The sequence below is a fragment of the Leptinotarsa decemlineata genome, unplaced genomic scaffold (genome assembly GCF_025532065.1).
Source record: "Leptinotarsa decemlineata unplaced genomic scaffold, Ldec_3_MD MMD2_tig00026307_RagTag_RagTag, whole genome shotgun sequence".
In the NCBI taxonomy this organism is placed as follows: Eukaryota; Metazoa; Arthropoda; class Insecta; order Coleoptera; family Chrysomelidae; genus Leptinotarsa; species Leptinotarsa decemlineata.
This window is the reverse complement of record NW_027412681.1, coordinates 5,755,498-5,781,897: the sequence shown is the minus strand read 5'-3', so window position 1 is coordinate 5,781,897 and position 26,400 is coordinate 5,755,498. Positions and strand designations below refer to the sequence as shown.

The 26,400-nt window shown below is 34.2% G+C and overlaps 3 protein-coding genes and 1 long non-coding RNA gene across 4 annotated transcripts; 2 read left to right on the top strand and 2 right to left on the bottom strand.

Moving 5' to 3' along the window:
- The first annotated feature begins 708 nt into the window (after window positions 1-708).
- LOC111508994 (NSFL1 cofactor p47) lies at window positions 709-7,811 on the top strand. The gene is made up of 5 exons (XM_074181002.1): window positions 709-930; window positions 1,900-2,186; window positions 3,813-4,092; window positions 6,043-6,248; window positions 7,481-7,811. Exons 1-5 carry the CDS (start codon window positions 829-831, stop codon window positions 7,698-7,700), a joined length of 1,095 nt encoding a protein of 364 aa, XP_074037103.1. The 5' UTR covers window positions 709-828; the 3' UTR covers window positions 7,701-7,811.
- Window positions 7,812-9,604: 1,793 nt separating this feature from the next.
- LOC111508996 (uncharacterized) lies at window positions 9,605-11,700 on the top strand. The gene is made up of 2 exons (XM_023164662.2): window positions 9,605-10,166; window positions 10,638-11,700. The coding sequence occupies exons 1-2, from the start codon at window positions 9,741-9,743 to the stop codon at window positions 11,610-11,612; spliced, it is 1,401 nt and encodes a 466-aa protein (XP_023020430.2). The 5' UTR covers window positions 9,605-9,740; the 3' UTR covers window positions 11,613-11,700.
- Window positions 11,701-14,161: 2,461 nt separating this feature from the next.
- Window positions 14,162-20,826, bottom strand: Herp (Homocysteine-induced endoplasmic reticulum protein). The gene is made up of 3 exons (XM_023164661.2): window positions 20,521-20,826; window positions 18,619-19,010; window positions 14,162-16,500 (listed from the first exon to the last, which is right to left on the bottom strand). Exons 1-3 carry the CDS (start codon window positions 20,650-20,652, stop codon window positions 16,062-16,064), a joined length of 963 nt encoding a protein of 320 aa, XP_023020429.1. The 5' UTR covers window positions 20,653-20,826; the 3' UTR covers window positions 14,162-16,061.
- A 1,482-nt stretch (window positions 20,827-22,308) lies between these two features.
- LOC141485060 (uncharacterized) lies at window positions 22,309-24,705 on the bottom strand. The gene is made up of 3 exons (XR_012466987.1): window positions 24,339-24,705; window positions 23,859-24,281; window positions 22,309-23,801 (listed from the first exon to the last, which is right to left on the bottom strand). It is a non-coding gene; the product is annotated as an uncharacterized lncRNA (long non-coding RNA).
- Window positions 24,706-26,400: the final 1,695 nt, after the last annotated feature.

Sequence of the window (26,400 nt, the reverse complement as noted above, 5' to 3'; positions counted from 1 at the left end):
AAATTAAATTCATTTGGAAAAACGTTCTCAAGAAGTGTATTCCACATAAACGCCGTTCTCCAAATAAAAGAGTTCTTAAACAGTGGAGTTCGAGGTGTACTGAGTTGAACCTCAAAACGATGAGCAGCCACAGTCCGTCGCGTATTTCTGATATTTCTCTTGGTGGAATAAAATGTGTCAAGTCACTTGGACACCTACCGTGAAAGTATCTATAAAAGAGAGACAAATCTCCAACCTTTCTTCGATGTTCCAGACTATCAAGATTGCAAGTGATATTCGAGTCTCGAATCAGGCGGTTGGCTCCCTTCTGGATCCAGAAGCTTCAGGGTATACGTCAAGTATCGTTGAGGTAAAGTTAAATTAAATTGTCCAATTAAAAATAATAATAATAATAATAATAATGAAATGAACAGTTAATGGATTAAACTGATAAAAACCGCAATATGATATGAAACTTTTTATTTTCTTTAATTTGTACTTTTTTATGTTTCATTATCATACTGATGAAATTAGGTTTAGGTTTTTCATGAATCAAATCATCAAAAGACAGGATGAAGTGATTCTATGTTGTATTCAAGACATGTGTGGAATATGACATAAATATTACTCAGTCTGGACTAGTTTCGAACGCATCTTAGTTTCAACAAATGCATATATAGGTATTCTGTGATATAAATGACATACATGACTGTTTAATGAATGTTTCATATTTCGCGATTTTGTTTTCTGTGAATTCTAATAACAATTCGAGTTTCGAGTACAGAAAAGTGTATATAGCAAATAAGATACAAATTTCTACAACTAATTTCGATACCCTCCTTCAACAAAATGTCTGATCAGGCAGAAAAATTGGCCCAATTCACGGCAATAACTGGAGCAAACGAAGATAGGGCGAAATTTTATTTGGATTCTTCAGCTTGGCAAGTTGAGGTTAGGAACTAATAACATTTTTAAAATCATTGACGTTATTAAGTTTTTAGTAGTTACTCGATTAAATCTGATGCAATACTTCTATTTTTCAATTATAACTGAAAAATATTTCAAAATGGAAACCCTTTCCTTTGTCTACTAATATTCAATACAAAATATCATAGAGTCATTCTTCAACTTAACCCACCTTTATGAATTCTCTGTATATATAAACAAAAAAAATCTTTTTTTCTGAGTCTGAATGTCTTCCTGTTTTTTTGACCAACAGCACACGTTACGAAAACAATTATGCACTTGCAAAAAGAACTTATCTTTCCCTTGAAAAACTATTTCCCTTCAAATGGGATTTTGACACCAAAACCAAAATAATTCTTCACAACTCTCGTACCCTTTCACACATTAACTATGCTAACATATGTATAGGTTTTGCTTATTACACGAAGAATGTGCAAGGCTGCAAAAAATATGCAAAATCAATGCATTCATTTCTAACAATGGTTTTTCGTCAAGCAAACATCACCCTGTACATAACAGAACTGAAAATTTTGAAATTGGATGATATGCGATTTGTCCACTATGCCTCTGTTCTAAACAAAATCTTGACTACTAGACTGCTCTATTGCCTTGCTTTAGAAAAAGTTTGAAGGAAAGACATCTGCAACAAATCACTGAGGATTCACTATTACTGTCTGTTGTTCTCCAATTTTAAGGCATCTTTCTACTTGCTAGCTTATCAGCTAAATAATATGCCTCACAAATATTTTAATTTATTAGCTTCCTATCTGAAGAAAAATCTTGAACAGGCTATCCAGAATGATTCGCTGAATGTAATACATTTTTTAAAACTTTAATCATGTTTGTTCTGCATATGATTTGAATTGTTTTTTGGGCTTGGTTGGTATAATTTCAAATGTTCTCAGTTACTTTGTATATTATGACAATAAATGCGGTATTATTTTCGATTTTCAGGTGGCCATAGCCAGATATTATGAAAATGACGGAGATGATGTTGAATTAGTTGAAGATGTACCTCCACAAAACGTTGCCACAGAACCACCTAGCCTGCCTGTTAAAACATCAAAACCTAAATCAAAGCCCTCAAACTTTGCCACAATTAATACAATTACTAGTTCTAGTGATGAAGAAGAAGAAGGTCAGGCCTACTATGCAGGAGGTTCAGAACATAGTGGACAACAAGTACTGGGGCCTCCAAAGAAAAAAGATATTGTAGCTGATATGTTCAAATCTGTCCAAGAGTGAGTTGGATTTGATTCAAATTTGAAAATGCCTCTTCAGATAGTTCATCTATTTCAAGATAGAAGTATATTTGTTCCGCTGGTGATAGTAAAATTGTTTAATTAGGCTTATATTTTGTCTGTTGTTGAAACTTGGCGTTCCCATGTAATCTCGGAGATACGGCCACTTAAAAGTGGAAAAATCAGCTATTTCAAAACTCACTTTTGGTAATAAAAATTCATAAAATGACATCTTCCTTTCAGAATTGCATGCTGCCTACTTTTATTCACTTGCCACAGTCACTTTTCTACATACAAAGCTTTCAATTTCCATTAAATTGAACCTTTTCCAACATACTACATCATATTTATTTTCCATGAAACTAAATTATACTTCTACAAGGGCCTTTTTATTTGGTTCTGTTGGCAGTGTTGCACAAAAAGGTTAAGGCTTTCGCGGCCGAGGTTTTCAGTGTCATTATTTTTATTCAGGTTTGAAAGCAGTCAATTTTTGGAATTTTTGTCTGACGTTTCGCTGGCGGCATTGCTAGCTTCTTCAGAGGTTCATACATCTTGAGTTTATCTCCGATGACTGTGTATTCCGACTGTGTAAAGCATATTTATGTTGATTTAGGATGTTTGGTGCTAGTGTACTGACATGAATAAGGTAAATATTTGTTGACCTTCTTCTACCTGCTGTCATGATGTTTGTTATTCTTGAACGTCTTAGAATGGGATTCTCTAATCGGTTGAGGTTCATGGCTTCTTCTTTTCTATTAAAATTATACGTGTTTGTGGGATTCTCTAATCGGTTGAGGTTCATGGCTTCTTCTTTTCTATTAAAATTATACGTGTTTGTGGATCTCTATTACCTCCCATACCAGTTGGCTATGGTATCTCTGGTTGGGGGGCAATGAGTTTTGTGTTTAAAACAGAATTCTGTGGTTTCCTTCACTGAGTCCGTGTTCCTCACTCAGTGGCGGAAATTCTGCAATGGACTCTCTCTGCAGAACTACATATACAGGAAAAGGGGTTTTGGCCTCATTTAACTCAATAGGAATATTTGTATATAACTGAAAAAATTACTATTTTGTATTAAAAAAAACGTATTATTTGTAAGATAGTTTTAGGAGAATAGGCTAAAAAAAATTGTGTTATTCCATATACTTTTAGATATGTAATAAAGGCTTATAAATGGTGATATCGAATCTAACAATATAATATTTTTTCAGACTTTCACTTCTGAATGTATTGTCAAAAAATAACTTGATAGTGTGTATGCTAGTAATAATCGTTCGAAATGATGGCATTCAGCAACCTGATTTTTGAGTTTGGAGAACTTTTTTTTAATTGCAGTTGAGGTAATATTCAACTATCCGCAATGATCAATATATGGCCTAGAATGTCAAACTACATCATATTGACGTCACCTACTAAAGGAAAAAGATTCACATTACTCGAGAATTAGGCCCCAGGACGTAAACTCAAAAATTTATTTTGACAAATAAAAAGTTTGAAAATGTATGAGAACAATTGATCAAGATTCATAAAATGCGGTTATGAAAATAAGATTCATTTGTACGAGTCTAAAGATCAAATATGAAACACAGAAATAATAATTCATCTTTTTGATGTCTCATTTTTCAGACATGGTGTAGAAATTCTTGAGCCGGGCACAGGTGCTTCAGGTTCAAGAGCTTTCAGTGGGACAGGCTATAAACTAGGCCAGGATAATGATGATACTGAAGTGATTCCTGGAGCTGCTTCCCAAGCTCCGCCTAGTGAAGTGTCTTTGAGGTTGTGGCAAAATGGTTTCAGCCTTGATGAGGGAGAGTTAAGGTCCTACACTGATCCTGCTAATAAAGAATTTCTTGATAGTATTCGTAGGGGAGAAATACCACAAGAACTGAGACAAGGGACTACGGAGGTAATTCAGTTGATTATTTTTTTTAGATATTTCACCATATTTTCAGAACTCTGTTTTACCCACAAAGTCTTCAACTATGGCTATTGAACCTTTAAACGTTTTTATGTTACTACTCCTAAACATTTATGAATTTTTGAAAATATCTTTTGAACTTGTCTGTACGTCAGATCATATTAGACATAAAAAAATTTAGGTGTAAACAATAAGCTAATGTATGTTACTAATATATTTCTTATATGTGCTTTTTTAGTGTTTACTTAACACTCCATTGTGAGACTTTTACCAAACAGTACAAAACCACAACACATGTTTCACTTTACACTAGTTTTTTCAGGCATGTTCAATACTAAACGTAGTGCCTGTTATAATATAATATATTAATAATCTCATTTATGTTTTTCACTAACTACTTGATGACTTATAATATAAACCATTTTTAGGACCTAACACATTAAATTAGATATGTAATAAAAACTACATATGTTTTCCTAATAGCCTTACCTAAATTAACAATCATAATAAAACATTTAACAAAGTAGAATTATTCAAATCTGTTGAACTCATAGATTTCTGAACATTCCAAAACATAAGAGTTTTGAATCTTTGTCCTCTAAATGTCATTTGTATTGTTTGCCAAAAGTTAATTTTTGCAAATGTTAAATTGTTGTTCTCGTTAAAAAACTACTTCCGTGGTCTATTATTTTTTTGGAAAAAGCTCTCTCTGTTTGACCAATATAAAGTTTGGGACAAGAACCGAAAGTGACCTTTTTTCGAGATGCTTCTTGTTTAAAGAACATGTTATGTGGTTGATGAATTTATGACTGATAACTTTCAATGCCTATGAGTAATTGAGTAGTTTATTGACCATTTGAAATATGCTGTCTGTTTAAAAAATAAGCTGAATTTTCATTTTTCTCAAAAAATGTTTGGTAATTCATCAATTCCTATTTTGTCCCCTTCGAAGTAGTCGCCCTCAGATATAATACACGTGTGTCAGCGTCTTTTCAAATCCTCGAAGCAGTACTGATTTTCATTTTTTGGAATGTCCTTGAGCTCTTTCAACGATTCAATTTTTATCTCCTCAATCGTCATAAAATTCCGTCCTTTCATGGGTCTCTTCTGCTTTGGGAACAGGAAAAAGTCGCAAGGCGCCAAATCTGGTGAGTATGGTGGCTGACGCATGATTATGTTGTTTTGTCAAAAAAATATGAACAAGCAATGACAAGTGAGCAGGTGCATTATCATGATGAATTGTTTTTCCATAATACTGGACGTTTTCTTCATATTGCTTCTTGCAAGCGATGCATAACTTCCAGATAATACTCCTTATTGACCTTATGACCATGTGACAAAAACTCCTTATGCACTAAACCACGGTAATCAAAGAAAACTGTCAGCAAAACCTTGGCATTTGATCGAATTTAGCGTCCTCTTTTTTTGTCTTGGCTGTCCTGGGCTTTTCCATTGAGACAATTGGACTTTGGTTTCGATGTCATAACCATATACTCATGATTTGTCACCAGTTATGGCTCTTTTAGGCAAATCTGGATCGCCGTTGACGTCATTTAATAATTCCTGGGCGATGCTCATGCGACGGTTTCTTTGGTCAATATTCGGCAATTTTGGAACAAACTTCGCTGTCACACGCTTCATGTACAAAGCTTCAGCCAACCAATATGTCAAGATATTCTGCAACTTCTCTAATAGTGATTCGATGATTCTCCATAACAATATTTTTCACTTTCTCAACATTTTCATCGGTTGTTGATGTACCTTATTTTTTGAACAGTTCACGTACATACATATTTTAAGGAATATCTTCATGATCTTTTCTGTGCAAAATATTTTCACAGTAGTTTATATTTTTAATGTTTGTGCAATATATGCAAAGAAGTTTGTATTCCAGTCGTGATAAACTCAATCCTTACTCTTCACATTATTATATTAAAGGTACATTTGTCAATGGAAGACCACCGAATGGAGGAATATAAACCTACCCAGAGAAACAAATCGGTGAAGGCTTTCCAAGGACACGGTTACACTTTGGGTAGCCCAGCGCCTCCAATTGTGGGAACTTGTAAAGAGGAAGACAAACCAACAAATGAAGCAAAAGCAAAGGATCAAATGAAAGTTGATTCTTCAAAACCAACCACCAAGTAAGTAAAACTTCATTTGTGTTGATATTGACATTTGATTATTACTTTAAGTATAATAGAAGCAACAAAACTTGTACATGCGTCATCAATATCTGACGCTATAAAACATAAACTTTTAATCAGCATTCTTCTACTAGTGATGAATGAAGAGAGATAGCTATACAAATGGAGTCAAAGTCTAAATTTGTCAATTTTATGATGAATTACAATATCGGTTGACGGTTCAATATTGTTTATTGTAAAGTTTTTACAGTTTGAATTCTTCTATGCTACAAAAATAGTTGTTTTCACAACTAATACTTTCTGAATTTCACGGTAAATGAGTTTTATATTGTAATTATTGATTTTAATTTCAAATTGTGTGTGTGTGTGACAAAATGTTGTGGAAATAATCCTTGTGTTCGTTATTGATCCTCACAAGGATTATTTCTACAATGTTTTGGCAAAGTCGCATTTGCCATCTTCTGGTGATGTCTGGAGTTTAGAACTAGACTGATTCACTCAACTCTGCTTCGTAATTTATAGGGGCCCAATTACTCGTACGGTCCCGCCTACTTTTGTCATCATTCCTGAATTATCAAGTGCTAAGTTTTGCTTTTGGGGTTGTGAGGTCTGTTTGAGTTTGTGAAGTGATAAGATGGATCTCCACGTTGCTGGTAAATTTGCGGGATGACGCGCACGACTCAGGTCATGAATGCCTATGTTATTATAATTAAACTTTAAAATATTGTTATGTTTTCCCCGTGAGTTTGACAATAATTGACCACACAATTGAACTCAACTTTGTTTCGCTGCTATACTGACAATGCTACATAACTGAACTTTCAACTAGACCTGCCCCATTGCCTGTTGGTAGTGTTTATATATCGTAATGGAAGTCTTTTGAAGCAACGCGATTGAGAGACGCAAGTCGAGTTGGGCGCAACCTCAGTCAAGTCACAGTTGATTAACGAAGACCAGCGGTGACCAGCGACATTTTCTTTCAAAGGATAATTTAAAACAATATTGATAGATTAATTCATGAAGTATAGATAGATTTTATTGAATTAACACAAAATCATAACATTTAATAAATGAAAGCAATGTTTCATTCAGGCTTAGATTGTTTGGAGTAGAAACTATGCCATTGCGTTTTTATTTCTTCGTCAACTAATTTTGAATGCGATAATTGATGATGCATGTGTAAAGATCCATTTTCCTTACTGTTTTTATTAGATATATGTGTTTTTCAGCTTGCAGATCCGATTAGCTGATGGATCAAGACTTGTAGGCCAGTTCAATCATGAACACACCATAGGAGAGGTTAGGTCTTTCATCCAAATTGCCCGACCGCAATACCAGAATCAGTCGTTCAACCTGCTTTCGACTTATCCATCGAAGGTGCTGGATGACTGCATAACTCTCAAAGCGGCGGGTTTACTGAATGCAGCTATTATGCAAAAATTAGTTTGATTGAATAGTTCTTCTGGTATTTCCTAGATTTAAGGCTTGTGTTAATTAAATTTAGTTGACTTATTTAATGATCATATTTTTAAAGGGTTGAATAAAATACTTGTGAGACTTCTATTTGTTATTATGTCAGTGATTTATAGATTCAAGTTCTTGTATCTATTTTAGCCTGTCAATGTCTTAAAAGATTTCAAGACTGGTTAATTTATACATCATAATTTTAATCCTTAGAAATGAGACTAGTGATGTATGACATACATATCATTAGTCGTGTGATGTGCATGTCACCAATCGTAACCAAGTGGCTCTTGTACTCATTTCAAATAATCAAAAATTCTACTACCATGAACATTACATTGTGTTCCAAATACCATCATATGTCAATAATAATCAACGGTATAGAAAATAATTTCTACTGCTAAAGGCGTTACACTAACGGCTGATCTGAATAATGGAATGTTGAACATGGGGTTTTCCTTTCCCTGTCGAGATGAGTGGACGTGTATCGGCTATTCTCATCGCCGTGGGGACGGAAGCTCGAGACGCCATAGCATGTGCAAGCAAACAATTTATGAAATTAAGTAACATTCATAAGGAGAGCAGTATATTGTGTAAAGTAAGACTTCTGCACCCCCAGGACAAAATTAAACATAGGTTATGTTTGTTTTAGGTTTTTTGTGTTTTGAGTTATTTTGATGTATATGAAACTCCAGTTCGCTATCACTAGGTATGAGTAAAGAACTTATCAAGGCTCTTATCAAAGCAGTTGAGTAAAGAACATGTTCAAAAGTACTTTTGTGATTGCTGTCTACAGTACTTTCGATCCCAAGAAAAACTACAGAAACATACTGAGGATTGTCAGATAATCAATGAAACAACTGTCAAGATGCCTGAAGAGGGTAAAAATATTCTCAAGTTCAAAAAACATAAAAATAAAATAAAGTCCATAAGGAATGTCATAGAATTCCTGAAGCTATATTACTTTATTCTATACTAGCTTTTACCCGCGGCTTCGTTCGCTTTTACGCCAATAAATAAGTGTCAGTACAATAGGAATGAATCAATATGAGAACTATATTTAAAAAGTATTCTATGTTACTTCTAATACCTCCAAGAATATGTGTACAAAATTTCATGATGATCGGTTGAGTAGTTTTCGCGTGAAACCGTAACAAACAAATTTACATTAGCATTTATAATATTAGTAAGGAAGTAGGGATTACTACAAAATACCCACTTAATTTTCCATAAAATTTGTTTGTAGCTGAAAAAGTAAATGCGCCACTGGAATCAATGAAGTCGCCTCGGAGCGCCAATTAATTTTTATTGTTGTTTTTATTTTATTTTTATCGTTGTTTTAATAAAAAAGTTTATATCTATTATTCACGTGTTAGACAATGTATGAAATATCAAATGCTGACAAATCACGTGACGTGACGGGCACTTATGGGTGCACAGTAGTCCTAAAAAATAAAACTGAGACATCAATATCAAAGGTACTTGAGTGACACTACTGGTTTTAGTTAAACTGTGACGGTGCTTGGATGTTGTCTCTAGACGCTTTTGTGACACTTTTGACAGTTTTTCCATTTGACAGGAAGATAACCTATTATTTTTGAGATTTTTAATTATATTGTTTATTAATTGTTATATTTCAATATTTCTTTTTGTATCGTACTCATTTTGACTATATAACAATCACTGTGTAACCAACACTTACAAATATGAAGGATCCCAAGAAGCAATCCAATGCTGAAATTAAAGAACCCCAAGTTGAAGTGCTTCCCATTCGACAAATAACTCAAACAGATAAGTTGAATAAACGCTTGCTGGAGTCATTTTTGACTAGAATTAACCGAGAGTCGTCTAACGGATTGAATCAGACGCCTTCACAACACGAGAATGAAAGGAACGAATTCAACTAGATTTTTGTCACTGTAACATATCCTAACCTAAAATTAAATAAAACGCGGGAAGATTTCACATTTATGGGTCGTGTTTTACTTGTATCATTTTTTTTGAAGTTGATAAAAATTTTTGAAGATGTCTTCTGGAGATGAATCAGTTGATATTCCAGATGAAATAGACTTGATTGAAGAAGTTGAGGGAGAGGTGGACAACCCCATTGAAACCATCGAAGAACCTACTGAAGAAGAAGCTACTCCGAATACTGCAAACAAAGATTCCGATGATGACGAGGATAGTTCTAAAAAAGTTGTCAAACCAAAAAGAGTCATAAGAAATCCTCAACCGAAACTAAATGAACAAACTCTGAGAACTTCAAAGGGTCTTCCGGCTCTCACAAACCATTTCAAACGTGTGAAATTCAAAGGTCGAGGTCATGAAGCCGAAGATTTGAATGTTCTCATGAAGACCTATGAGTATTGGTGTCATCGTTTGTTTCCAAAGTTCCCATTTGATGCCTGCATTGCAAGATTGGAGACGCTTGGTACCAAGAGGGGCACTCAGGTTGGTATTGTGAATTGTTTAATTTTCTACAAATTCAATGTGGCGGTACTATGTCATTAAATTGATGGATGTAGCCGTCACTAGGTGGTAGATTATCATGAAAAATGAGAAACGAAACTTCCTGTTTTTATACCACTTGCATTTGTAACAAGTGGTATAAAAACATAGGAAGTTTTATTTTTTATTTTTCACTATGTCATTTTTAGAAATAAAATCAACTAAACGTAGTGGAAAACAGGCAAATTTACTTAGATTTTATTTTGAAAATCTTCATAGGAAGTGATATTTTTTAAACCTTTATATTGAACTGTTCCTCTTTCACTACAAAAAATGTCAAAACAAATATAACAGATATTTTGTGAATGATGGAGATTTACCTGTTAATACTGTAAAAGTATATTATTGTTTTATATTAACATGCTTGAAGAAACTGCCATATTGTTCCTAATTTACATATTTTTCATTTCGTAGGTACTTATGAAAAAAATTAGATTGGGCATGGAAATAGCAGATGACGATAATAAAATGGTGAGCGATGAAGAACATGAAGGAGAAGCAGTTGCTACAGAAGGTTTTAGAGATACCTTTGATAACCGGTTTGATCAACTTTTAACAGGTAACAGGGAAAGCGAACGAACTAGTGAACCAGATACAACTGAAGAACAACTTGAGAGAATCCGACAGAACAGATTACGTGCCGAGGCATTAAGAAAACAAAGATTAGAGAAAACCAAGTCAATGTCTCAAAATGAAACGAACATGAATAATTCAAGTGCTGGGAATGTAGTTAGTTCTGCAGATAATATTTTAAATATTGTAAATGAGGACATTGAATCTGAAAAACCAGAGGAGACTGAAATCAGCTCAACTAGTAGATCACGAGTACTTTCATCTGACGAAGAAGAAATTGCCCATAGCGAAAAATTAGAAGATGATGACACTGAAAATGGTGGCAGTATTCGTAGAAAAAAAATCCTCACCATCGAAAGTGATGATGAACCCGACACAAATGTGGAAGAGAATCATATAGATACTATTACAAATATTTACAGTCAAGATGAAACACAAACCAATGAAATGGAAGCAGATGATGAAGAAGTGGATTTGGACAATATTTTGAATATAGTAAATGAAGAAACTGAAACTTCTCTGAAAAAAATGCATACAAATTTGAGTCATAATGAAACAAATCAAAGGCTGGAGCAAAGTCAAACCCAAACTGATGACATGGAAGAGGTTGACTTTGATAATATATTGAGTATAGTTAATGAGAACACTGAAATTCCAACATCAAAAAGTCCACATCAAAATAGACCAGCGTCTGCAGATAACAATCAAGATGGGATGATCAGAACTGACAATTATGAAGAAGAAAATAGTAATAAAAGCTCTCGAAAGAAAAGCATCCAAGGAATTGAAAGTGATGAAGAAATGGATACAAATTAGTTTCCTCAAAAACATCCCTCTGCAGAAGATAGTGAGATAATTTAAGTTAGGTAATGTTACACTGGGAAAAATAAAATTTTAATGTTGATTTAAGTATTATTCAAACCTTTACTGAAGTAAATAAAGAAATATAGAGTATTGAAAATCATCTAAAAATAACACAATAGAACCTTTCTTCTACTTATAATTGACAAAGGAGAGTGTGGAAAGGTTTTTGATATAGAAAAATTAGGTTAGATTAGGCCCAAAGTGAGGGGCTATTCGTCCCTTCACCGCAACCCGCAAGGGTTTTTTGTGGCTCGCACCTATTCACACTCGACCAACTAAACGCAACTTCTTAATGAAGCTGATTAGTTTGTATGGTGAGTGGTCTTTCACATCAGATGGTAAGGGTACGCCTCTGCTGAACTCTGAAAACCTGATTCGGTCCCCAGCGGGGCAAGCACAAAGTATGTCCTTTGCTTTCATCATTTTCCAAACAGAGGCGACACACACTGTCTTCCGACAGTCCGAGTCTCTGCATATGATGATTCAAATGACAGTGACCTGTAAGAAGGCTTGTTAGACATCGTAGTTCATCTCAACTGTAGTTCAACAACTGTTTGGTATCAAGCTTCAAAGGGTGAATAAACGCCTTGGAGTGAGTCAATCCTTGAAGATTCTGTCAGAAGTCCATAAATCTTTTTGCCATCCAGGTGTTCAATCCTTGTTTGGCAAAGCTTAAAGCGATGCCAATGACAGGTTCTGATGCGATGAAGCTGCTTGCAGCACCCTCCTTTGCAAGGGAGCCTCATTGCCTTCCAGGCCAGTATGGCCTGAAAGGAAAATTAACTAACCTCCAGAGAATGTTGTTTTGTGCTCGAGTTGAATATTTTTCCACAACAAAAAAGTGTCCCTGCACCTGGGGCTCTTACTAGTTGAATTTTAACTAATTGTAAGTCATCTTTAGTTTTTGGGGAAAAAAATTGACAGATTTTTCTTCACACTTTGATACCCTTTAGCATACACTGAAACAAATTCTCTAAATGGTTTTTCTACTGTGAAGTTGATCTCAAAAATGTGGTTTTGGACGGTTTCATCACCTAATGAAAAGCTTCTTTAGGTTATAGAATCCACAGTCTGGCGATAAATCAGGAGCATACAGACAATGAATTATTATTTTTACTTCAAATAATTGTTTGATGTGCTGTGTGGGAGCTGCCGTAGTCAGTGTTGATAGTTCTTAATTCTCCAAAGGAGAGGGTGATATATCGAGTGAAACCAAAAAACAGGAGGCGATCAAAGTGCTTCAGCTATGAACAACTTTTGTGGCATATCACAATAGCCAAACAGCGGGTTTTTGCGTAATTTGTAGTTCATAGGAATATATCAATGTTTCGTGACATGTATCTATGTTGTAAATAGATTTTGCAGTTCCCAAATTGAATTTTTTGAAAATTTTCTACAGTAACTACATGATTCACACTAACCCTTTTTTAAATGTCAAATTTCAATTTATTTATTTGATAATAAAAATATCATACATCATGCAATTAAAATACAAAACATTAAAATTTTGTTGAAAATCTCATTGTTTCAGAGCTTGGATGTGTGGGTTCATTCCTAATATATACAGGTGATTTGTTATTGATTTTTATATGTAATGTAATGATGAAGTGGACCATTTGAGGCCGAGATGTGAATGACGACGCTCACCCTGGACGCCCCAGAACATCAATAACCAACGAAAATGTTGAGAAAATGAAAAAATTGTTATGGAGAATCGTCCAATCACCATTAGAGAAGATGCTGAAAATGGCGAAATGCATACACATGAAGTGTATGGCAGCTAAGTTCGTTCCAAAATTGCTGAACGGCGATCCAGATTTGCTCAAAAAGATCATAACTATTGCTGAATCATAGGCATATGGAACCAAGACCAAAAAAGCCCAAGTTCGATGAAATGTCAAAAGTTTTCTTCGATTACCATGGCATAGTGCCACATGGTCCTAGAGCCAATAAGAAGTATCATCTTGAAGTTATGCGACGCTTGCGAGAAACAATATAATGGCTTTTGTATAACGATAATGCACCTGCTCACTCGTTATCACTTTTTCGTAATCTTTTGGCCAAAAACAACACTGTAATCATGCTTCAGCCACCGTATTCACCAGATTTGCCCCCCTGCGACTTTTTTCTGTTCCCAAGATTGAAGAGACAGCGTTTTGCGATGATTGAGGAGATGAAAACCGAATCTCTGAGAGATCTCGAGGACATACCGTGCATATCGGAACTGCTTTGAGGATTGGAAAAATTGCTGGCAAGAGTGTATTATATCTGAGGGGGACTACTTTGAAGGGAACAAACAAGAAATTGATGAATAAATAATTTTTTTTGAAAAAAATGAAAATCCACCTTATTTTTAGGTAGAGCATGTATACTCTGCAGACAAGGGTTCAAAAAATATCCTACCCATCGACCACTGAAAACTGTAGACAATGTGGAGATGCAGTTTGACATGACTATCAAGTTAGGTTATGTTACAGCGGGAAAAAATGAAAACAACAATGTATATGTAGATATTCTTATTAAATAAATCACATCTCTTTACTACAGCTAATAATAAAATATGTACATGTATATTAATGATGAAAAGCATATGTAACGAGCCACATCACATCCAGAGATGCGTATAATGAGAGTATACATTCAATTCACAGATCTCCGAGTGAAGATATAAAAAAAGCAACAATTTTTTTTAATACAATAAGTACCTAAAAATGCTAATGTAGTACGGAACAAGTGAAGAGGACAATAAATAACAAAGGACACATTCAGAAATGTGAATATTGTTTTATATCCATTAGGGGAGATTTAAAGTGTCTCGAAATGAATTACTAGGAGACTTTTACCAGATGTTGATTCTAGCAGAGACTAAGTTCCGGATGAGACTGAAAAAAAAGGTGGCAGGATCCATACTAACCATATCAGTATTCACTTGATTTACTATAAATTTGAGAAACGGTAATTGTTTGTAACATAATTTTTTTTCAACTCCTTTATTTTAATTTTGATCTGCAATTGCACAATTTTGATTTGTGTTTTCCTCTGAACTTCGTATCTCTCATAATATACAGGATAGCCTTACAAAAAAATAAACAAGACATATTAGGTCTCATGTTCATATGTCAAAAAAAATTTTTTTTCTCAACTTTTTTTGATATTTCACCTGTTGGAGTATTCAGTTTGAAAAAATGTTACCACAAAGAGATGCGGATAGTGTAACTGGGCAAAAACTCAATTCACGCCGTGCTATTATACCATTAAATAAGTAAGGCTATTATATAGTGGCTTACGAATTCATTCAATATATCAGTTTCATTAGGCACCTAGTATAGTTTTAAAAAGTGCCTGGACATTTAACTTGTCTGAACAATTGTAAAAACACTCTTGTGACTTACATTTGCAGTGAAAAGTGAGTTTAAATAGGTTTCCCAACGATGTTTTAGTTAATCAAAAATGGATTGATTATATGGTCATTTTGGTGATTTAATTCCAAGTTCGACTGTTAGAACATGTTCTGTTCACCTTTAAACAAGTGACTTTTAGATAAATTTAATGGTACGGCTCCTACATATGAAGCCCTGCTGAAAGCTTTCTATCTGAATAAACTGTTGAAAATATATTGTGAACATTTCCCTTTACCAGTTTTCCTACTTTTATTCCCTCCAATGATGTCACAAATATGGCCTCCAAAATTTTTTGCCATTTCATAACCTGGTTGTGAAGAACAATACTGTTGATGATTTCTTCATCTTCAAAAAGATTCCAAACATTTACCAAAGAATGGTTTACAAAATTACATGTTTGATGAAAGTAATACTTGTATCGTATTTTGAAATGTGCCTTTTCTAAATCATCATAAAATTCTAGAAATGTCATATTACTATGGTAGTAAAATTTTGCATTTCACCGACTTCTTATAATTCACCAGAGAATTATAGTATAACAAGATATAATTTCGGTGAACTGTTTGATGAAGAAAAGTATTCCTATACTACCTCAGTATATTATGAGAGACTTACGCAAAACTTCATGACAACGCTCTGAAAGAATAGGTTTGAATCTACCGAAGAGTTTTAGTTGAACATGAAATATAATACAATTGAACAGGACAAAATACTTTATATCTGAAAAATCCTGCTTCCTGTAGATCTTAAGCAGACTCCCTAATTGTACCTAACCTGTTCGAGATTGCTAACACTGGAGTATTTTCATGACATACAAGTCACTTGACAAATATTACACCCACGTTTCATCTACTTCCCTATACGATCCAACATCCAATGAAGCGATCGGTTCGCAAAAAACAACAGTATATTTTCGATACATCAGATAAATTTCACATACTAATATCTCCGTAACAAAAACACCCTACATCAATTATAAAATTGATCCCGAGGATATCTACTAAAGAGCATTCGGAATTTCCGGTATCAAAGAAGCGAAGAAGGTCGAGAAAAAAGTCCACACGAGTGTGAACCGTGAAGGAGCTTGCTCCTCCTCCTGGACTTGCTCGGGGGGGCCGTTGTTGTTGTTATTATTATTGTTGTTTATGTTCCTAAAGAAACCGATCTGGTATAAGTACAAACTGATGCCCAGTATTAAAACGAAAAGGAACCGCAGCGGACTGGAGTAAAAGTAAACCACACTGAATAGAACCATCAATCTGCTTAGCAGGTAGAAAATGTCTAACCAGTCCCTTTCCGCATTTTCAGGATCTCGGACTGCAGCAGGGGGCGCTTCGGGTACTGCAGGGGGTTGTTCCGCTTGATTGGGGGGTATCTGGCCAGGAATGTCGCCGTTGATCGGTATTTGCTGAGGATTCGCAGCAAAAGAGTTTGCAGCACTGAAAAAATCAATCAATATTCAGAATAAATATTTTCTCATAGACTACAAGTTTTAAAACATGCAATATGCAGTAGCTTTCACAAAAGATGAAAATGAAGGAGTTATCCAACTACATTTTTTTTCTTTGTTGAATTGCTAAATATCAATTTAAGAAAAACTTGAATATTTCTGGGAAGTGTTTTATTTTCAGGTTAACAATTTTATGATTAATATGACTCTTTTGAATTTTCCTTTTTCTATCAACAGTTATCAAACCAACCGAACAATCTGGCACCCTTCATTGGCTAATATGTTATAATTATTTATTTGTTAATTTCGCTGAAACGATAAGCCCATACATTAATTTCTAAGTACCCTTTACAAAATCTTCGACAGATGTAAAAACTCATTGTTCTTTTCATCAATTTCTTTATAACAATGGATAAAAAAATATCCTCAGTGATATTTCAAAATCTATTGTTGTTTTTATCAACTTGTTTCAAAAATTACTGATAAATTTTACTGTTGTAATATAAACATTTGTTCCAAATTAATTCTCAGAGGATACAAGAGAGATTCATAGGTAAAAAATATGTTTCCTAAAGGTAAAAAAGAGTATTTGCTTAGAGAAGAAAATGCTGTACAAAACTGGCATAAACCAGCTGCTGAAATGACAAGTTTCTTCTGATAGCTTATCTAAAGCACATAAAACTTGTTATATTATCAGTTTTTGCCGTTGTTATCATTGGCTAAACACATGAAATATGCTTGAATAAACTTCAATTACCAACAAGAATAACGAACGTGCAACATTTGGTCAAACATTTTTATGCCTTTACCTAGATTTATGTGAAAATTTAATCAATTGCTTTCATTTAAATTACAAATGAAAAACAGTGACCTCTAAGGGGTTGAACTTCATCTACAATCACCATTTACAAACATTATTCATAGATTGGCAGAAAGCTATTCATGGACAAAAACAAATTGTGAATATTATCAACAATTTTGGTTATTGACCACAGAAGTCGATGACATAAAAATTTTAGACATTGTGGTGACAAAATAATAATATTAACTTTATTATTAGGTGAAATTCTATTCATACATGCAAAATGGTATTCAAAATGCTAACAGTAGGAATATAAATTTGATGAATCACACTCCGCATACAGATAATACTAAAGAACGGGTCAAAAACTGCCCCATTTAACATGTTTTGCTTTATATCAAAGTAATTTTGAATATATTGGATGTAAATGTCATAATTGTCTCCAAGATATCAAGAAGTCTGCTAACTCTCACATCTTCGAGAGAAAACTGAATAATATATTTTTTGAAAAAACTGCTACGCCGTAAATGAGTTTTCGAAGTAGTTGTAGATGGGCCTTTTATCTAGTTTTAATTACGTATCTACACAAATGATATGTTTGTTTGGAGTTTGAGAGTCTTGCTTTGGTAACTATATTCATTTTTTTTCTTGCCCTAAACAATTCAGCCATATTTGCTGATAATGGTAACTATACAATCTATTGTATTTTTGTGAATCAATCAGAAGATAAAGATATATCATTATTTGAATCTACAAATTGGTTGCTAAAGTTCGAATCTTTCAGAGGGTGTGTTATCATCATTAACCAATGACCGCTCCCCACAAACATGGGATGAGTGATCATTGGGTCCGATTCTCGGACCCAAGAATGAGCCAAGAATGATATCTTTCTGCATTTTATCAGCGAAGATTGCTGCCATAATGCAACCAGCCGGTATGATACTGAGAGTAGAGTAAATATTAATTTATCAAAGATTCTGAACAACCATTATAACAGAGTGATCTGGATAGCTTAGAGTTCAAAGCGAAGATATGTTTGTTCTCCTCTTTTCACATAATATTCGCCTCACTGGGAAGTTAAAATTCCATAAAGAATGTTGTCTTACTTTGATGAATCTGATGTGAGGAACCACTTACATCAGGTCCATCTACAACTACCGTAGACTGAGGTGTGAAAACTATATTCTGACAAGCCACGATGAATATTCCAGTTTCTGATTCATTATTATTACCATTATCAGTTTATGAATTCATTGTTTTCTACTGCTTCTCAAATCAAAATACTTCTCAATTTAAAATACTCACAGTTGCATATACTGTGTCATGTACTGAAAGTATGCCTGCTGCATCCAGGCTAGTTGTAGGGCATACTGGTTGGGATCCATGGGGGTCATCGGAGGGTTATTCATGTTGAACCAGGCCATGTTGGGAGGAACATTGGGTATATTTTGGTCTGCTGTAACCGTGGGCGTGGTTTCTTGACTCTGTGAAGGTGTATTCGTCTGTTGGTTGGTATTATTTGGTGTACTAGCTTGAGATACTGGCGGTTGGTCTTGGATGTCCTTCGTATATTTCGAGGAACACACAAGGTGAACAGTGTGAGTTTCTTGTCCTTCAAACTGCCGAAGGACATCTTTCAGAGTTACTGAATCACTCAGTAGTTGACCGGAGTATATTAGTTTCTGTTCGTGTTTCGGCTGAAAAAGAAATGGTAAAATATTAATATTTATTGACCAAACATCAGTAAAATGAGTTGAAGCAATCCATGTATAAAATAAAAAACAAGTATAAAATATCTAAACATCACAACATTGAATAGATAAAAGTGAGCGGTCCAAAAAAATCACTATAAAAGACATAAACAGCTATAAAAGACATGAACAGCTATAAAAGACATAAACAGTGGACGCAAGACGGTGAGAGAGTAAACAATGTCAAAAAAGACTATTTTAACTAGATATGGGTGAAGTGAATTGAAAATCTATCAGGGTTTTTTGGTTTTACAATAAAAAATTAGTGCTTTGAATGATATTCAACCAAACTACTGAATTTTCTTGTTTGAGATCCTTATAGGTTGCATAGAATCATAAGAAAAACTGATGCTATACCTTTTGGTGCCTCTAGTCAAGATAACTCAATCAATTTGAATGCCACAACACACTTGACAATTATTTTATAAATACTTTGATAGACACCAACAAAAACTTTCTTTAAATCAAGAAAACTAGCCAATGATGTTTACTAATACTTTTACTGTTGTCTAATCCATAGTTTGACCTAGATTAGACACGTTCAGCAACATATTCAAACACCATTTGTCTTCATGGTTGCAAATATAGTACGTCATAGAGTAATCGTTAGAAAACAGAATTTAATGTTGATGCCGTTACATAAATAGGAGAAATCACTGAAGTTAATAAAAATCACATCTACATGGCAAAATACTGAGTCTTTTAAAAAAAACTCACATTGTAGAGAGTCACATTGTCACAACTAAAAAGTTATGACATGTAGGTACATCCATTGAAAATCAATGATTCTACAACTTTTACTAACAAATTGTGACGTATGATTTAGGACCAATAATTGAATCCTTCCTTTAGTGTTTCCCTACAAATAACACTGCCTGGGAAGATATTTCACCAATGTCTAGGTCCAGGAAGATGCCGAACAATTATTTTTCCAAAAAAGAAAGACACTGTTTATATTATTGATAATGATATAACGAAAACATGTGTCATATTTTTTATTTCAATATTTTATTCCAGTCAACACATATTTGTGCCTGTGATTTTTTGGCAAAAAGGCAAATTGACACATGAATTGAGCATAGACATTTCTGGAATTGAGGCCAAGAAATTAATTTCCAAACATTGCATCATCTTCATTAAATGTATTTCAACTACACAAAAACAATGACTGAGTAAATATTTGAATGAGTATTTGTAAATTTCAGACATTTTCTAAATAGATTGTGAAGCCATTGAAAGTTTGAAATGCAAAACCTACAACATACTGCAAAGAGTTGAGATTAATGCGGGCATACCTATCAATATTATCTATCTACTAGACTATTTATCAAAACTACGTAGTTTTAAATTGGGGACATTTCTCCTGCTCATTATGTCATTCCCTTCAATTTTCTTTTTGAATTGTTTATTTCTTCTAATACTTAAGTTCTTATTTTCTACAGTAACTCGTACTTACAGGCCTACTAGGATAAACCTCCGATAAGTGTTGTTTTAATTTTTGAATTGTCCATGATGGTTCGCACTTTATTGTCTGATCTTCAATTTGTTGATTGGGAGCTTTCACAATCAGGGTAACCAAAGAGTCCATTTTGTTAGCAGTTGATTTTAACTTCGTCACCAGTTGTTTGGAAAATACCTTGTGAATTTTCACATCAACACATCGACTGGTTTCTGGTTATTTCTGTTTTATTTCACCAATATTATTTCTGTCATTATCAATTATCAACAATCTACCATATTTGTCGCTTGTCTGTCGATCTCTCATTGGTCCGATTTGAACATTTCAGATATGACGTAATTTTTTCCATAGGCGTAACACGGACTTTGCTCTAACTATAAGTTGCTCTCTTAATTACTGGTATTCTTTTGCCAATGAAGCAATGGATTTTTAATTAGGTATGATGTAGATATGTGATGTGGGTGTGATACAAACAATATATGACTGATGAGAGATTAGTTTTTAAGTGTTAATATCTATTTTTATAAAGGACTGAGATTTTTAAAAAATATATCGAAATGCCCGTTTAATAAAGTAGGTATCTAAATCATCAGTTTCTCAAATATGAGTTTTTTTTTGTAAATTTTACATTACGAAAGATGATGCCCAAAAAGTATATATATGTTGAAAGTATGAAATATTTAAATTATCTAGCTTTAAGAGAAATACGTTTAAGGTATGTCTTTGAATATAAAACTTAATAAAAAAAACAATACATCCCGATAGCCCTGATTTTGTCCTCTCTAATAATTATTATGTAAAGAGGAACATTTTGAAGGTGTTCAGTAATCGGGTTCAAGTTTTCAATGGGACGATCTGAATATAATAAGAAAAACTACTTTCAGGAAAGATAGATTGATAGATTTGACTTTCATCTATCATAGGTTTATTTGCACATCTTAATGAACCCTTTGTAGTCATAACAAATTCACTATTCTTTTTTGTAGCATTTTTAGCAAAAAAAAGAGATGTCATCTCTAAGTGACAACTGAATTATCAAACATGAATTTTTAAGCCAATGAAATTCGATTTTGATTTTGAAACAGAATTACTGAAGCGTCGTGGAAGGATCACAACATTAATTATTATATTTTTCTGATATTAACTCAGAATTATAATTAGGCCATATAGCTGAAGTTTGAATCTATTCAGAGGGTGTGTTATCGTCATTACCCAAATGACCATCCCCCACAAACGTGGGTTAGGTTATAAGTTACCTATATATGATACAACATCTAATTCTGAGTTCTAATTTGGGAAAATATAATTCCGAGTCTTAAGATTTCGACATTAAATATAGAAAAGATACAGAAGATAAAATTTTTGTAGGAAATATGTTTCTTCTCAGTGGTTATAATCTGTAGGTATTAATATTCTTTCATGTATTACTTGGAGTAGCGTGTTCGTAAATGATCTCTTTCAATACCCTTCACGGAGTTTTGGCGTACAAGTTAATAAAGAACAAGCAATGTTTTCATACCTACTATGTTTTTTTACGATATAACTCATAAATTTGACAGAAACAGCTGTGGATGACATAAATATTAGTTTTTAATTATATTAGTAGACCTTTCTATACTAATTTTTTTTATATTATGTATGTATTAATGAAGAAGTAAACAAGTCAAAAAGGTTATCTCAAACAATCCAAACATTGATTTCATCTCAAAATAGTTTTTTCATTAATATTTTTCTATAAAGTGCAAAGAAAACATTACTATTCACGAATTGTTGAACTTTAGTACTATAGAACTTTTTCTACTTATTAAGAGATGGCAGTACTTGAAGAATTGATCAATGATCAGTCGTCTATGTAAGCAGTTTAATTATTAGAGGAAAATATGTTTTGGGCAGGAATTTATGTTTTGTAATATGGTTCGTGTATTGTATATTCACAATACAAAAAAAGTAAATTGTATAACCAAACTTTATTCCAAAATGTAGGTACTTACATTTCATTTCCCCATTTCTTTTATAATTTGTGTACAAGTGTTTTACATAGTTGGAAACAAGAAGTTCTGTAGATTTCATTGCAAATTATTTTAGAATATTAGCCTCTGTGTGTTTAAGCGATGCAACAAGATCTTTGTGAATGTTCGACAATCATTATGACCACCAAATAAATTATTTTAAAAAAACCAATATTTGAACCTTATGAACACCACTGACTAATTTGTTTGATTGTTCACTGTTATCAGCTGATAAATATAGATATTCATTTTGAGATTTATCTAGAATATAGCTTTCAACATGTATTTTCATTCTTTTTTATTCTGTGGTCATTTTCATTTTGAATATTGATTATTTTATTCGTTTTATGGCATTTTTGCGTTTTATTGCTTAATTTGATTGATATTTCAGCTATTCATTCTATTTTCATTTGTTCTTCCATAAATTTCGAATCATAATAGACAATGGAAGTCCGAACTAATGAAATTCATCATGAAACATTGTCAACCACCTTCAAATGTATAATGAAGGGGGATAAAAAATAAGATACCAAGGAACCATCAATCTTGAAAGGCTTCTTCTGGTTAAAACATGGCAATACTTAATCGAGCTGTCGATTAACGAGGTCTTACCTTAACTTGAGATTCTTAGCACCAGCAACTTGATACAAAATGAATCCCAAAAATATATTTCAGGATTGTCAGTGTTTCTTAATCCAAACAATGAGAATGCAATATGACCATGTTTGTTGCTGGGGAAGTACGCCGGTAGACCAATGTGCCTACAAGTATGAGTAAAATAATCGATGTACAACAGGGAAGGAAGTTCCTTGAGTGACAGTTCAAATATCACACAGTTTCCTCAGGATATCCCAATTACATTTTCCATTTGATCTCAGTAATTTTTTCAAACAATCTTATAAATGTTCATAGTATATAGATACGCTCACAGAGCCTTTTCAGCTCCACAGGATCCTGTTTGCTGCCCGTAGGACCCTGTTTGCTGCCGGGGAAGTACATCGGTAGACCAACGTGCCTAGAAGAATGAGTGAAATAATCACTGTACAACAGAGAAGGAAGTTTCTTAACTGACCGTTCACATAGCACACGGTTTCCTCGGGATATCCCAATTACATTTTCCATTTGGCCTCAGGAATTTTTCCAAACAATCCCATAAATGTTCATAGCATAAAGATACGTTCACAGAGCCTTTTCAGCTCCGCAGGACCCTGTTTGCTGCTGGCAGGACCCTGTTTGCTGCCGGGGAAGTACAGCGGTAGACCAATGTGCCTAGAAGAATGAGTGAAATAATCACTTTACAACAGAGAAGGAAGTTTCTTAACTGACCGTTCACATAGCACACAGTTTCCCATTTTCCAAATACATTTTCCATTTGACGTCAGACATTTTTCCAAACAATCCCATAAATGTTCATAGCATATAGATACGTTCACAGAGCCTTTTCAGCTCCGCAGGATCTTGTTTGCTGCCGGGAAAGTACACCGAGCATAGAAGAATGAGTGAAATAATCACTGTACAATAGAGAAGGAAGCAAGGAAGTTTCTTAACTGACCGGTCACATAGCACACGGTTTCCTCGGGATATCCCAATTACATTTTCCATTTGGCCTCAGGAATTTTTCCAAACAATCCCATAAATGTTCATAGCATAAAGATACGTTCACAGAGCCTTTTCAGCTCCGCAGGACCCTGTTTGCTGCTGGCAGGACCCTGTTTGCTGCCGGGGAAGTACAGCGGTAGACCAATGTGCCTAGAAGAATGAGTGAAATAATCACTTTACAACAGAGAAGGAAGTTTCTCAACTGACCGTTCACATAGCACACAGTTTCCCATTTTCCAAATACATTTTCCATTTGACGTCAGACATTTTTCCAAACAATCCCATAAATGTTCATAGCATATAGATACGTTCACAGAGCCTTTTCAGCTCCGCAGGATCTTGTTTGCTGCCGGGAAAGTACACCGGGCATAGAAGAATGAGTGAAATAATCACTGTACAATAGAGAAGGAAGCAAGGAAGTTTCTTAACTGACCGGTCACATAGCACACGGTTTCCTCAGGATATCCCAATTACATTTTCCATTTGGCCTCAGGAATTTTTCCAAATAATCTCATAAATGTTCATAGCATAAAGATACGTTCAAAGAGCCTTTTCAGCTCCGCAGGACCCTGTTTGCTGCTGGCAGGACCCTGTTTGCTGCCGGGGAAGTACACCGGTAGACAAACGTGCCTAGAAGAATGAGTGAAATAATCACTGTACAACAGAGAAGGAAGTTTCTTACCTGACCGTTCACATAGCACACGGTTTCCTCAGGATATCCCAATTACATTTTTCATTTGGCCTCAGGAATTTTTCCAAACAATCCCATAAATGTTCATAGCATAAAGATACGTTCACAGAGCCTTTTCAGCTCCGCAGGACCCTGTTTGCTGCTGGCAGGACCCTGTTTGCTGCCGGGGAAGTACAGCGGTAGACCAATGTGCCTAGAAGAATGAGTGAAATAATCACTTTACAACAGAGAAGGAAGTTTCTCAACTGACCGTTCACATAGCACACAATTTCCTCAGGATATTCCAGTTACATTTTCCATTTGACCTCAGAAATTTTTGCAAACAATCCCATAAATGTTCATAGCATATAGATACGCTCACAGAGCTTTTTCAGCTCGGCAGGATTCTGTTTGCTACCTAGAAGAATGAGTGAAATGATCACAGTACAACAGAGAAGGAAGTTTCTCAACTGACCGTTTACATAGCACACAGTTTCCTCAGGATATCCCAATTACATTTTTCATTTGTCCTCAGTAATTTTTCTAAACAATCCCATAGGATATATGTACGCTCACCAGGGCCTTTTTAGCTCCGCAGGACATCTCAACCTCATTCCTAGGATGATTTCAGCCTCTTTCCGGGATTTTTTTTGCTGATGTCCATACAAGATCCGTAGGATAACCCAATTCAATCACAGCTTAGGTACTCCTTTAGGACGCCCAATTAACATTTCAGCGTTGTGTCCTCAGGATTTCCTTGTATTTTTTTTAGGATAATGAGCTCGAGGTATCCCCCTAGATTGTCGCATGAAGATATCATTACTTTGTGTGGCAAGAAAAAATTATTAGAAGAGAACACACAATTCATTTCACACATTACAAGTGTTTCGTGTAAAACGAGTTTTAAATTTCAAACAATCGTAACAATTCAGAACACATTTTACTGAGTTTTATTTTAGTAATTCCTTGCGAATTGTAAGTGGGTGCCGGAGGTTTGGTTGTCGTGGATTGCGTGACGGACGTTTTTGATATCTGATGTCAAATTACCCCACCCCACAGGCAATAATAATAATATCGTTTATTATGCATAAAAAATACATTTATACATAAAAGAAAAAGGGTTAGCCGAAGGCTATCTTCCACCCCTCCCAAAAATTATACAGTGAGTGTATAAAAATAATGATAAAAATATTTATTTCGATCAAAATAATGTTAATATTATTAACATTATTTTGGTCAATTTAACGACTTCATTGCACTATCATACATTGAATTTTAAATTTTTCAAATTAGCACTGAGAAGTAATCATTTGTGATTTTATTTCTTTCTTGAATTGATGAATATTTTGATTCAAAAGGGATAAAATTTCACTCAGATAAGAAGGGGCTATATAAGAAAAACATCCTTGAAATTTGGAAGTAGGATGCCTAGGTATGTTGAATGAGTTAATTTTGAAATTGACCATATGTATGTCAGAATAACTGCTTATTAAACTATATAAATAACTATGTGTTTCAGTTTGAAGCAACTTAAACAAAAAAAAAAAAATTATCAAATATTGGACTCTGTACCTCACATTCAGCTCCTTCATTTTTAAC